The sequence below is a fragment of the Sinocyclocheilus grahami genome, unplaced genomic scaffold, assembly GCF_001515645.1.
Source record: "Sinocyclocheilus grahami isolate Dianchi unplaced genomic scaffold, SAMN03320097.WGS_v1.1 scaffold101.1, whole genome shotgun sequence".
Taxonomy (NCBI): Eukaryota; Metazoa; Chordata; class Actinopteri; order Cypriniformes; family Cyprinidae; genus Sinocyclocheilus; species Sinocyclocheilus grahami.
Window position 1 is genome coordinate 373,684 of NW_015505280.1, and position 14,260 is coordinate 387,943.

At 36.3% G+C, this 14,260-nt stretch overlaps 1 protein-coding gene across 1 annotated transcript in view; it reads right to left on the reverse strand.

The window, feature by feature from the left end:
- Positions 1-4,815: 4,815 nt before the first annotated feature.
- LOC107588287 (neurexin-3a-like) overlaps positions 4,816-14,260 on the reverse strand; it is a 296,505-nt gene continuing 287,060 nt past the window's right edge. The window contains exons 21-22 of the mRNA XM_016276323.1: positions 7,901-7,985; positions 4,816-4,945 (exon numbers count right to left, since the gene is read on the reverse strand). Coding sequence (XP_016131809.1) covers positions 4,836-4,945; positions 7,901-7,985 — 195 coding nt within the window. The 3' untranslated portion in view covers positions 4,816-4,835. The remainder of the gene's footprint in view (positions 4,946-7,900; positions 7,986-14,260) is intronic.

The following is a 14,260-nucleotide window of genomic DNA, read 5'->3' on the forward strand; positions in this document are numbered from 1 at the left end:
TTGTCCTGAATCACTACGATACGCCTATAATAAGTGTATATATTTGGACTATTTTAGACTGATTTGGGTAGGTACCGCTGTGGAGTAACCCAGTACTTGCGTGATTTGTCATAGACATAAACTTAGAGAAGTAGCTCCGGCTACAATTTTCTTCCGCAAGACGCACGCAGTTCTGTTTAATAACCGCTAGAGCGCCAAAAGTTACAGAGCTTTAAGTTACTGCAGCTTTAATAGTCATGTGTTATAAAGGTTTGTTATTGAAATGTAAAAAAACAGGACTTAAAGTCCCGATGTCCTCTACAGAGGACATGGCATAACATATGAATAAAATATCATTTTTCAAAAAAATGTTGACATGACAAAATACTAAATTCACAAAACAGTTTTTTCCTGGTAGTCAGGATGGTATGATTCTTTAGGGTCTTCTTGAAATGGTCTCAGTGGTTGTGTAAAACAACACCCTTTTTACCTTGTCAAAAACAGCGCTGTTCACAGAGATTAGTTTCGGTGCATATCTCTTTACATGATAATAAGATCTGCTCACCCCGCTCCTCTCTTCTGTGGAAGAGCAAATAATCATAAAAAATATATAAAGTGTGAGACTTACTACTTCTGGAGGTGCAGCTGGATCATGAACGATGGGTACTGATCCATCCTTGAGTTTGAACTTTTTTACAAAATCTGCCTTGAATTGTCCCTCATTCAGAAAGCAGTCTGGAGCAAAATGATTTGTGCAGACATAAACTAATTTAGGTGTATTCGTTAGCGCACTTCGTATAACTGGCTGAGGGTGGAAATATGCTATGATGCGACAGTACGTCAGCCGTCGTGGGAGGGGCCTGAGCAATATGACATAATTTTGGCTTGATAACTGTTTAGGTTTTTGGGGGATTAAACAAAGGAGTGAATGGATTTTTATCATTGTAGAGTGGTTTTGTCTATGCACTACCAAGACACATTTATATGCAAACGAAGATATTTTGCATGCGATGTCTCCTTTAAAATTGAGATATTATAATCTTAATTCAAGTGATGAAGGATTTTGAAAGTCTGACAGTAATCAGTGTTCAGTACTACTGTAAGGTTAACCCTGCCTGGTTTACATGCTTGAAAATGATTAACAGTTGAAAACATTAGAAATTTAGAAAAGTAATCAAAAAGTAATCAAATGTAATCAGCTACATTACTTTAATAAAGTAATTGAAAAGTTACGCTACTTATTACATTTTAAGTAGGGTAACTTGTAATCTGTAACCTATTACATTTTCAAAGTAACCTTCCCAACACTGTCTGTTGGTGGGTGATTTCAGTGATGACCTGTATACACTAAGTAGTCAAAGCATTGAAAAATGAGATGTACTGTCCGTAAAAAAAAAATATATGCCATTTTGTTTTGACAATGAATCAGTTGTTTTGTTGCTAAAAATTACCACTGAGGTAGTTGCTGCTCATTTGCATAAACTTTTATCAACTGTTTTTGCATCTGGACACACCCACATCATGTCAAAACAGTCACTGTGACCCATGAAGCTGGAAATTGACAACTGTCATTGAAAATGAATGACTTCTGGTCACTTTGTTGCTCCAAATGTCTGTCAGCATGAGTGTATCCGACAAAACTGAAAGTATCCAATGATGCTGAAACGGAATTGAACATTCATATTAATTTCAGTGATTAGTTTACATTTTGATGGTATCCTCAAAAACAAATGACCATTTCTCACCTTCTCACCATTTGTAGAAAACGGTTGTCATATGATCAGTCTGCCAGTTTTTATGTTGCGTGCATACAGAAGCTGATGCTTTTGTTCCTAATCAGGATTTCAAACATCATATTGTTCTTGAACAATAGCATATTAAAAGTCCTCCTAATTTCTTTTATAGTCAGGCACACTTTAATTACCATATCTAATGAAACAATTAAATCACAACAGAAGTCACAGCTTCTGATTTGTACCTTTGTCTTGCCTTGGTAACTAAAAGAGAAATATTTAGTGCTTAGGATCTCGTATGCTGTTAACAGGTCATTGTGGGTACTCTTTTATAAATCTGCATCTCCCAAGAAAATACTGTACAACATCTGATGAATATTGATTCATTTTTGCTCTCTGATTGACTACTGAAATGCAATCTTTCTTCCATACAAATGACGACCTCACCTTTTCTGTGCTAAAAACAAAGTGAGGCATGCATTAAAAGTATGCTAGGAAAGGCATATTTTCAAACCAAGTCTCTTGAACACATTAAAAAGGTCCTAACAGAACAGAAAATTAAATTGTATGTGCCATCCAGCATGATAGACGATAGAAAAATATGTATCGCCGCACATACTGAAGAGAGTATATAGATATGTGCACATTAAGGCAACCCTGGTATGAACAACCTCCATGGAATGTTTTATTATAGACCATTGCCAATTATTTTCTGAAGCGAAGCTACATGACTATGACGTCATAAATGAAAATAATAAAAGCACACATGAGGTTGAACAGAAAATTAAGATAAAAAAATAACATGGGCACATCTTCACATCATATTTTTGGTAGAACAAATAAGAACAAAATAAGAAAAATAAAGAAGTAATAATTTTTTTTTGTAGAATTATCACATTAATTATCTGAGCTGCATGTCCATATCCATATTAGTCTGTCTTTATTACATATTTCTTTGATTCTTCTATAAATAAAACAACTGATAACAAGGAAACCTTGGTACAATTAAGTGCGTCTTGTATTCCATTGACAGCTTCAAGTAGTCAAATATCCATGCTTAGACTTAGAAACATCTGCGAGAATGATTAGACCTCTAATCTAACAATATTCTCTGCTTGTCCTTACAAAAACGTGTGTGTACTATATATTTTTTTCTTCCTTCACATGAGTCGACAGTGTCGGATTTTTATGCACGAAACACACTGAATAAATAATCAAATGATCTCTCTGTACAATAGAATTACTAAAAAAAATACAACTCAGGTTCGTATGTACATCATCTACCTACAAAGTACAACCGCTATCATGTAATAAAATATGTAAACAAATTTCTCATTCGACACAGTCGACTGTGACAACAGATAGATTTTTTTTTCACACTCTTCACATTAGATTTATTTTCGTATAGACATCCTTTAACAGTATCATAGCACTGCGCCAGTCTGCACCAGACAGCTGTATAAAAAAGAGACGAGAGCAAATGGACCAACATACATACGGTTGAAAAAGTTCCAATCTGCGACACGTTCTCTTGTCGAGTCGCTTTGAGGGACGAGAGGTCTATCTGATGATCGGATCGGCTCGGTGGGCAGATGTGATCGAAGCGAAGGATGGCATGGCATGCACTACAATCAGTCGCTTTACTGAGACAAGGAAATGTCACTGTCTTTCTGGAAACTCACACATTTGCAATATTACAGTTGGTTGTACAATTAAAATGATCAGTTTCGGCTGGAAATCCTAACAGTGCTGTGCTGTCAGAGCCTTGGTGACAGGTCTTCGTTTATTACAATGTGTTTTTCTTCTTTTTGCAGAGAGCAAAAAATGATAAGACACCACATGTAATGTATAAACAATACAAATTTCTCATATATAGAATTTATATATATATATATATATTTATTTATATATATTTATTTATTTATTTTGTTGGCAGGAGTCCGTTTTTTCGCGTGAACAACATTTTTTGGGTCCCACTTTCGTTATGGACATCAGCACTATGTGTCTCTTACATGCTTAAAACGTTCTCCTCTTTTTTTTTTACAGAGTTACAAAAGAAAAGAAAAACGAGATTTACGCCAAGGTTCACATACCTCTAAAAGTCACTTAGGATTATGATGTAGCTGTGGAATATTCTACACTGATAACGTCTCCGACCAGATAAGAGGAATAAGGTCACTAATGTTTGCTATTTTACCTTTGTGGTATTCTTACGGTTGTAAGTGTGCTTTATGGTACAGTTCGCCTTCTCGGCATAGCGCCGGGATTCGGCTCCTGTCCCTCTCTCGGCGCAGCGCCCAACAGCTCAAAGTTCTGTCAAAGCGACGGGCGACATTCTCACACGTAGTACTCCTTGTCCTTGTTTTTCTGTTTCTTGTTGCTGCTTTTCGCGCTCTGCTGTTTGTCCTTCATGACTGCTCCATTGCTCTGCGCCGAGTTGGTTATGTAATTTCTGGTCTCGTCCACTTGGTAGGATCCCTCGTCCCTGTTTCTGTACTTATACATGGCGTACAGCAGAATTAGGATGCACAAAGCGGCTGCGGCAACTATCCCGACGACCATTCCGGTGGTGCTGCTAGATTCACGGACCACCTCGGAGGCCCCCGGAACCCGCCTGATGCCCGGCTCCGTGGGGATTGCTGTGGGTACATTACGGAACATGGGGGAGGTTATTAATGGGCTCTTCAGCTTTGTGTTGTCTACCTCATAGGAAGTGGGCAATGGAAGCAAGACTATGTCGGGCTGGGGCTTTAGCTCCCTGTGATTCATTTTGCCCGCGGGCAGTTTGGGTGGCGTGGACGTGGTTGTGAAGCGGCTCAGCTTGGGGGAAAAAGACGTGGTAGTAGTCCTACCAGAATCGGAGACTTTGTTAGGTCTAAAGTCCTTGGATCCCCACTTAGGCGCGTGAGCTTTGTAGCCACCTTCAAAGGTCGACGAAGACAAGGTCTTATCTGTTACCAAGGAGAAGGTGGTGTAAAAATCTTCATCATCAGTAGGGGGCAGGTTAGAGTCGTATGCTTCCCCAGAGCCATACCCAGATATCATCAAGCCATCATCATCATCATCACAATCATCGCTGCCTCGGTCCGACAAGCAAGGTAGGTTGTGACAAGGGAATTGGACCTATGAACATACTACATAGGAGATGATAATGATGGGGGTGATTGTGTAAGTCAGTTGCCATGTCCATGTATAGGCAGTACGAAGCGGTCGGGCAGCATTAACGTTTTTGGCTGTAAGGAAGGGATGGGGATATACAAACAATGAGCATATACATGCCCATCTACGAAAAAGAACAAAACTCTAACACTGACAATCTGACAAACCCTAAACTGCAACTTCTTCGCCATGCAGTTTGGAAACATTCTTTAAAACGTCAATTGTTCATCAAGATCAACTCTCAAAATTTGAAAAAACAAAACAAATAAAAAACAAGAAGATAGATCAAGATCTGGAACCTTTTCATTGACCATCATGTGCCTTTTTTTTTTTTTTTTTATCAAATTGGGTTGTTTTTGCATTTGAGATGCAATTTTGTTCTTGATGTTATTCTTGTCATTTTAAAATGATTTCAATGATTTATCACAGGCTCTGACTAGCAGCTACAATATTACATGCCACAAATGACTGCTTGAGAAAGCGTGACATTGAAGTGCACGGTTTGTGGCAATAAAACTTTTTCTATGCCATCTGCATTCTAAAATGACTTCATATGCAGACCGGCTCAGTCATGTGAGGAGGAAGTAAAGGGCATTCAAGGATGTTGGTCATTCTTAAAACACAACTTTCTTAAGATTACATCAATACTTGAGCTCAAAAAACTCCTTGGATGGCAAGAAAAGATTTTGTTGCCTGTTATTTGCTTTGTTAATCAAAATGACAATGTTCAAGGTCAAGCCCAGATGGTACAGATGCTTGAGAAAAATGAAGGAAAAATCGATTTCAACACCAAAATATCATGCGGAACAAGATGAGGCGAGATGACAGGAATGTTGCTTTTGGATAGCTGGGAAAAAGATGAGGACTTCACCAAAAATAACACTGACCACGGACAAGCTCATGAAATTAAGAGGACAAATCAAGGGGAAGTACCCCACGCATGCGGTACAGAATACTCTCTGAATACGAGGACGCACCCCTGCAGCGGTAATGTCTCATGCAGCTACACATCAACTGATGTAGAGGTTAGAATGGCATGAATTTCTGTGTAAACGTGACTGGATGATTGGGACCCTGCCAATAGCTTTCTTTATGAGTACATAAAGATTCCAGAAAGATGGATATTGTTCTCAAACCGCTAAACCGATGAATGTCATTTGGAAGAAATTGGCATTGACATTTGAAAGAATTGCAGAGGGTGAGAACAGGTTGAGACAAACAAAGCAGATAACTAGCCTGTCATGTCTGCATGAAAAATTAAATGTATACATTTTCATCCAATGGAGCACAATAAACATGTTGCACATTTCTGTGATAAAAGATAGTGTGCTCATTACAGGCCAATAGATAAAACTAACAAGCCATGAAATGGCTTTGGCCTCTGGAAATTATATGATCGCACATTGTTCTTCTTGTTATGTGCTGGTTCGCTTTTCCAACATGGAAAATGTATAATTGGGGGTTTGTTCAATTAGGGGAACATCTGGCTTTGTAGACTTGGTGGAAAACGCACTTTTCAGACTTTTGCTAGTTTATTTAGTCATTTGTAACCAAATTACTTTCTGACATTTTTCTAAAACACCACCTTTCATATAATGTAATGCATTTCATAACATTTTGTGGTGCAAAAAAAAAAAAATCGAAAAAATAAAATAAAAACGTCTATAAATATAATTGTGTACAACATTTAGACAATTATTTATTATTTCAATTTATATAAATAAGGGGGGAAAAATCTAATATTTATTATTTAGATGTTTATTATTATTTTGCTCTGTTTAGATTAATAAATTAATACTGAATAATTTTAACATGAGTAACCTTTTTAAGATTGAACGCCTGGAAAAAGTGTAAAACTAATTTAAAATAAATGGTGAAGCTATGGTAAAAACTTTCCAAGACTAGTAATATATTTTAACGTGACCTTTATATGAAAAAAAAAAAATCTGTTCATGATATCTGTTCATTTTAATAAAAATCAACCATAGGATATAAAAAGTGCCCGAAGTTGAAGAAACACCCAATTATTGTAAGTGGTAGAGTTTTACTCAAATTATAACGAGATTCATTTGACCTCTCTGACTGGAATCATAATTTGCAAAGGAATTACATTTTGATTATCTATAACAGCAATCAAAAAATGTGCATATTCCACAAAAGACATGACAGACTATTTTCTCAAAGCTACAATTATGTAAAAAAAATAAAAAATAAAAAGCCAATACCCAACTTCTCTCAAATATTTCTCTTTCTCACTATCAATCTCTTTTTTTCTAATCACTGAATTGTATTTTTCATATTTGGGTTGGAAATATTAGCAGAACAACTTGTTCACACTGAGGCAAAATTATATCGTTAAAAATAAGCATAACGACACAAAACAAAAATTTGTACACAGAAATTCGATGATATCTGTTCTCTATTATAACAAGTTAACTTAAATCAAACCTCTTGAAATGAGGAAACAGAAAGGAATCGAAAAGACTGCTTCAACAGCAATTAATCTGATAGATATCACTCTACTATAAGGCTGAAAGCAAAGTGTCAAAATGTATCATGTGCCAAAATGCAGTCCACTATCACATGGCAAAAAACCTCAGTATGATACATTTTGAAGCATCAATGCAGAGAACATGTCACTTTTCTGTACTAATTTTGTACGTATGCTCTCATAATAGGCACTGGGGACAAAATTAGTAATCAGTGTGACCATGTTAACCACTTCGGAAAACCCCATGGCCAAGTGTAGCTCGTAATAAAAGTTTTGGGGGAATGATTTGAGATTAGCTCTGATTCAAGGCTACTGAATGGACTAAGCATTAGAGAACCATGCCTATTTCTGTTTTGTTTAGATTATTACTTAAGATATCCTACTACTGTATATCCATGTCTCTATATTGGCGTACATGGGTTGGATTGGACAGGAAGTTACACTTTTTCTATCCATGGGGGGAGGCGATGCTTTGAGGATCTGATCCTCAGTTGCAAACGAAAGGCCACCACATAGAGGCAAGCAAAATTCAACTGACCTAGCCCACCTGCATGTCCTTCGCACTCAGCAAAGTCCTCGTCGTCACTGGAGCATTCAGCCGAAGAGACCATGTCATCCGTGGTCTATAATACGGTGAAACACACACACAGGAGAATAGACAAACAAAAGAGAGACTTGAATGCATTAGATTGTACCACCATAACGCAGAAGAGCATTTTTAGATAATGTTTGCAATATATACTGTAAGTCCAGATGCATTTTTTCTGCACCAATTTAAAGTAAAATTTGTGGTGTGGACTCAAATCTGATTAAAAAAAAAATGTTACAACAAAATGGTATGGTAAGAAGGTGCATGACCAAAAACATCCAAGAAGGCCTAAAAAAAAAGGACAGCAACCTTTCTGACAAACCGATAAAGACTGAAAGTATCTATTTTAATAGAGTTTGAAAAAAAAAAATACAATAATAATAATAAATAAGTCAGTATTTTTGTAATAATTTATTGCTCATTACAAGGACAAAATATAAACAGTAATGAGGATTTCCATTAAAACAACAAAAATAAATGAATTCAAAAATAAACTATAAAAACAAACAAACAAACACACACACACCCACACACACACACACACACAGGTTTGATTTTATGGTTTATGGGGACTCTCCATAGGCGTAATGGTTTTTATACTGTACAAACTGTATTTTCTATTGCCCTACACCAACCCTACCCCTAAACCTACCACTCACAGGAAACTTTCTGCATTTTTAGATTTTCAAAAAAACTCATTCTGAATTATTTATAAGCCTTTTGAATTATGGGGACACTGAAAATGTCCACATAAATCACCTTCTCATTGTAATACCTATGTCATACCCATGTTATTATACGAATTTGTGTCCTCATAAACCACATAAACATGCACACACACACACTCTTAATTGTTTATTTACTCTCATTATCTACTATTTTTTATAAATTAGTTACCAGCAAGGTTTTCTAAAAAGTCATAAAACATTTTCCATATGAACTAAACTATACAAAGTTTGTTTTTCAAGAAATAAATAAAGTCATACGTTTTAAAAAAAATGTAAGCAAATTAATAAATAATATATGGATTTAGAACAAGATGAGGGTGGAATAATAAAATGATTTTCATTTTCGGGAGACCTATTCCTTTAAATGAAGCTGAGAGTACCACGCTCTTATTAGCAGCTGAAAGCATAATCAAATTAGCCACAAAATGTAATAAATGAATATGCAATGAGTCTGAGATTTAGGGCATTTTTTAAATGACAGAACCTTCCGAGGAGCTCTGCAGGAACACAATTCATGTAAGCCTGCTCATAAGTCAGTGTCATTATTTCCCTGTCAATAAACATTAATTCACCGGTGACAGACAGTGAATGAGTTTGCTGAGCTCATCTTGGGTGTTAATTACAAACATTTATTTGGAAAAACTGCTCACGTCAAACATTTATACGAGTCACCTCCATCTCGCCCTTTCGAGAGTCTGCATGGATTTCCCATCATTGTATATCATTGCCGCTGAGAGGAGAGCACCAAACACACAGCGGCACTGTGTTTATCTGTGTGCCTCCAACGTCTCCCGCTCTGATTTATCCCCAGCTCTCTCCCTTACTCATGCCAACTGCCGCGGTGAGCTCGTTTTTCACACCCTCTGCTTGGCATGTCTTTATTAGGAGCAGATTAGAATGTGGGGCAAAATAAGTACTGTCGTAGACCAGGTTTATGAAATTTTAAATAACACAGGGAGCAATGGAAAGCGCTCTCCCATGTGAAAGCGCAAGGTCATAAATATGATTGGGTTTGATGGAATAATAAAATGTTTTCCCTCTATATTCTTGGTGGACTTTGCTCGAAAAAAAAGACTTTATTTTTTTCCCAGTTTTGGTATGAAAATGGTGCAAAAAACCATTCGAATGCACATCAGACTGGGCGGAGGTGGCGCTTCACACTGGCGGGATGTGGAATATCGCTCTATGTGAATATAAAATTATTCATTGAATTTATATTTAGTGTGGCAAACAACTCATCTTCGTGACTGAAGGAGCAGGAGGATATCACAGATGCAGAAAGCAATGAGAAACGTAATTGACTGATTGTGGAGAAAACGTGAAATTATTTCAGGTTTCCGTTTAATCTCATAAACCGCTCCGAACAGAACCCACGGTTGATATTCGGTATGAAAATGTTACTAATACAATGGCCGCCTTGAATATGCATGTCTGTGGATACACGCAGACTAACGCACAGGTACGTACAGATCCCGGAATCAGTCAGAATATCTCAGAAGCCGCTTTTCATATCCTCTTTCACAAAAACACGAGCTCAGTGTTGATACAGGCCGAGAATGCAATGGAGAGCTGCTGCATTATGCCATTTTAGAATCATATATTGATACTTCTGTTGGGAATGAGAAAATGGCCTAATCCACATATTAACAATGCGAGAATGTGTTTTGGTGGCATATAAGCCTCATCTGTGCTGAAGAGTCTAATCTTTTCCCCTCCATCTCTCACGCCCAGTCTGTCAGTGACGGGAACTTAATATTGAACTCCTGGAAGATTAGCTTGTTTCTTCACTCTTCTCAAAGCCGAGAGTGTTATGCTTCATGGTGTCTGACAGATAAGCAAACCCGGTTAAATCCGTTCAATTTATTTTCAGTCTTAAGGAAATTACACATTATTTAAAGAACAATGTATTTTGTACAAATAAAAAATAAATCAAGAATCATCTGTTTATTGATTTTTTTTTTAAAATTGGCTTTTCTTCTCAAAGAACAATTTTTCTTGCCATTTGTCTCTCAAAATACAGCAAGAATGTGACCGCTTCAATTTAACCCAACATGCTCGTTTTAAATTCAGTGATGAAATCCATAAAAATGTACTCAAGCACCCATGGTTTTATCATATTTGGCAAAATGACACCTGCAAGCTTTGGGAGAAACTCTTTAAGGGTTAAAAGGGGTCATACACCAAAATCATTGCACTTTTCTTCACCTTAAATTACTGTGCTGACAGTCTTGCATAATTTAGTGACTTAATACAAGACATTTCTTGTAAGTATAAACATTTCTGAGGCATAAAAGCTTAATAGTCTCAGTGCTTGATGAAAAGCTTCACAAATTTAGTGCTGCTGACCCGTAGACCCCCTAAATCACCTATTTCTATTGATTCATTTCATTCCATTTGGCTTGTCTCGCAGGGTGATTTAATTGAGGTCAGAGAGCAGCTTGTGTGAACAATACAGTACATTTCATTAATAACACTGAAAGAAGTGCAGTGTGAACACAAGAACAGACTTAAATACATTAACACTGAAAGCCTATTATCAAGTCATGTGCAGCCCAGCTAAACCTGCAATTTCAAACATTGACGTTCTTTATCTTCACTCAGTGCTGAACTGTTAAAAACTCTTAAAATATGTGTCAAATATGGAGAGAAAAAAACAGACAGAGGAAAATAGTTATCTCATATACATGACTGGTATCAAAATATTAAATGCTGAAATTTGTTCTTTTTCTCAGATTATTATTTTTTTAATTACTTTATTCATTCATTTATTTATTTATTTATTTATTTTTGGACCGAGTAGCCCATATTTACAAAATCTGCAAAATGAAATCAAAGTCGAAATGCACATGACACAGGATCAGCACATCCTCTGCCAAAAGTCTGTGCATGTAAATCCTGTAGATATAGGAGCAAGCGTGTGATTTACGCTCCAAACAGAAGCCAGATCATTCATTTCACAGGAGCCCCTCAGTCCTAATCGATTATACAGCACCAAGGAAAGTGCTGATGCTGGAATAATCTTTGAGATTTAGGAAGTTCCTCCTGTTATGTTTTTATGCCTCTTTTTGATTTAAGACGTGGGTATAGTCAACATGCTTGATGTCGAGATTTAGCATGAATCACTGGGAGCCGAACTAACTCTGATGTCCCAATCAGTGAAAAAAAGTCATTCTGATGTCCTAATGAGTGGAAAACTAACAATTTCTGATGTCACAGTCAGTGAGAAAAAATACTAATTATGATGTCATAATCACTGGGAACAGAATTATTTATGACATCATAATCAGTGGAAAAATAACTAATTATGATGTCACAATCAGTGGGAACAGAATTGATTATGATGTCATAATCAGTGGAATAATAACTAATTCTTATATCATAATCAGTGGAAAAAGACATTTTGATGTCAATCAGTGTGAAAAGAACTAATTCTGGTGTCATAATCAGTGGAAATATAACTAATTATGATGTCATAACCACTAGGAACAGAATTAATAATGATGTCATAATTAATGGAAACACAACTAATGCTAATTTCGTAATGAGTGAGAACACAGCTAATTCTGGTGTAGTTATCAGTGGGAAACCACCCATTTCTGAGGTCATGATGACTTAGAACAGAGCATCATAACACTGAACTGAAGGAGGCATTTCTGCATACAAAAATAAAATAGGCTCTAAACTTTGCAAAGAAAGTCTAATTGTTTTGTTTTTTAACAGCATTTGAATCATACTGATATAAATACAGTGCGATCACAGCTCTCATGTTCAGAGCGTACAGGTAGCACACTGGCACCTAATTGAATGGATGAGACAGTCTGATTTAGCTAACCAAACAGATCTAATTAAATGAACCTTCCAATTAAATAATTTACAGCAGTAAGGTAGAGCAGAATGGTGATTCAGAAATAGGTTGTCTAGCAGCGTGTATTCTATCACACTCTTGATTTGCTCGTGGGAGGTGAGGAGTTACCAGCTGCAAATGTGATATTTCTTTACAACAATTCAATAATAAGAAGTTAATATTGTGGTATATATTAGACACAATATTGTCTGATTTTGCTAAATTGTGGAAGTGAAAATACTACCTATAAAGTCACAGAAGAACTGTTGTGCGTCTCTTAATAAAACACAATAGGTGTTGGACTTGAAGCAGCACTGCACAGACCATTTGTTTCTCGACATGTCCTCCCAGCAACAACACAGCAAGAGATGCTAGCTGCTGTGCACAGCAGATGCATGGTGACAGATAACAATCCCCGGAATTGGCCACATACCTGTCTTAGATTCAGTGTTTTACAACTTAAAAACAGGAGCATCAATACTTATCAAGACCAGCCATCTGCATCCACTGGACTAAATAATAATTTATGCATTCAGTAGTGATTAATCTAAAAATCACATTAAGCAGTTCTTTTAAATTGCATTATATGGATAGTTTACATAAGAAAAAAAATTAAAAGCACCATAAAATATCATAAAAGTAGTCTGTATTAGACCAAGACCTCTGAAGCCATAAAAGGGTTTGTCTGACAAACAAACTGATATTTAAGTCATATTTCACTGATAATTTTCACCTCCAGTGGGCTGTTAACTCCTGCAACCGTATCACTGAGCCAGTGAGTTGAATTTAATAATAAACAATAATAAATGATTCACACTGGTTTTGTAAACTGGACAAAGCAATCTATTGAAAAGAACTGAATCAAAAAAACATTTTTTTTTCATGAATCAGCAATCACCAATGTTCTTTTTGTAATTTTATTTGAGTGAAAAATGACTCAATTTTTAGCCTTTTCTTCACAGAAATCATTCATATGGCTTGTAAGACTTAGAATATAAGTACATAGCACCATAATAGTAGCAATTATGATACTTTAATGGAGCTTTTTTGTCATTTGTGTTCTTAACAGCCCCAGTCCTAAATCATTTTCATGATATTGAAAAGAGTATTCAAGATATTTGTCAAATAAATTATTCTTCTGTGTTTCACACAGGAATGAAAAAAGTGTGGAACAATTTTCATATTTGAGAGAACTACTTCTTTAAAATATTAAAATACACAGTCCATTTTAAAAATTGCTTCAAATGCACCTGATGTGTCCAATTCAGTTGCTCTTAGTTCTAAACACTTTTATCGTTAACCTTTACAACATCTCTAAAACATGTCCCGTCTTACTCCATTATGATCTTATACAGAGTATAAGCTGAAACATTAATAAAATCAACACTACCGTAATATGCATTATCCATCCTAATGCCCAGCACATTAAATAATTCTGCCAGGGATCCTGTTTAAAGCAAAGAGAGCACTTATGACAGCATGGCTAAAAGAGGGCTGATTCGAAGATAAAATCCTTTGCTGTGTCTCACTAAGGGTTTGATCCCCTCTGGCACACAGTTCTTTAATGTACTACATTTCAGCAGTACAGCAAAGGAAAATGATTTGATGATTTTGGGATGGAACGACCATAAATGCCCAAAATCCCTCCTATTAGAGGCCAAAGGATGAATGAGACCAAATGTAGTCCCTCAGCTTTCAGCAGACATGAAATGAAATTGCTGCCCTGAAATACATATC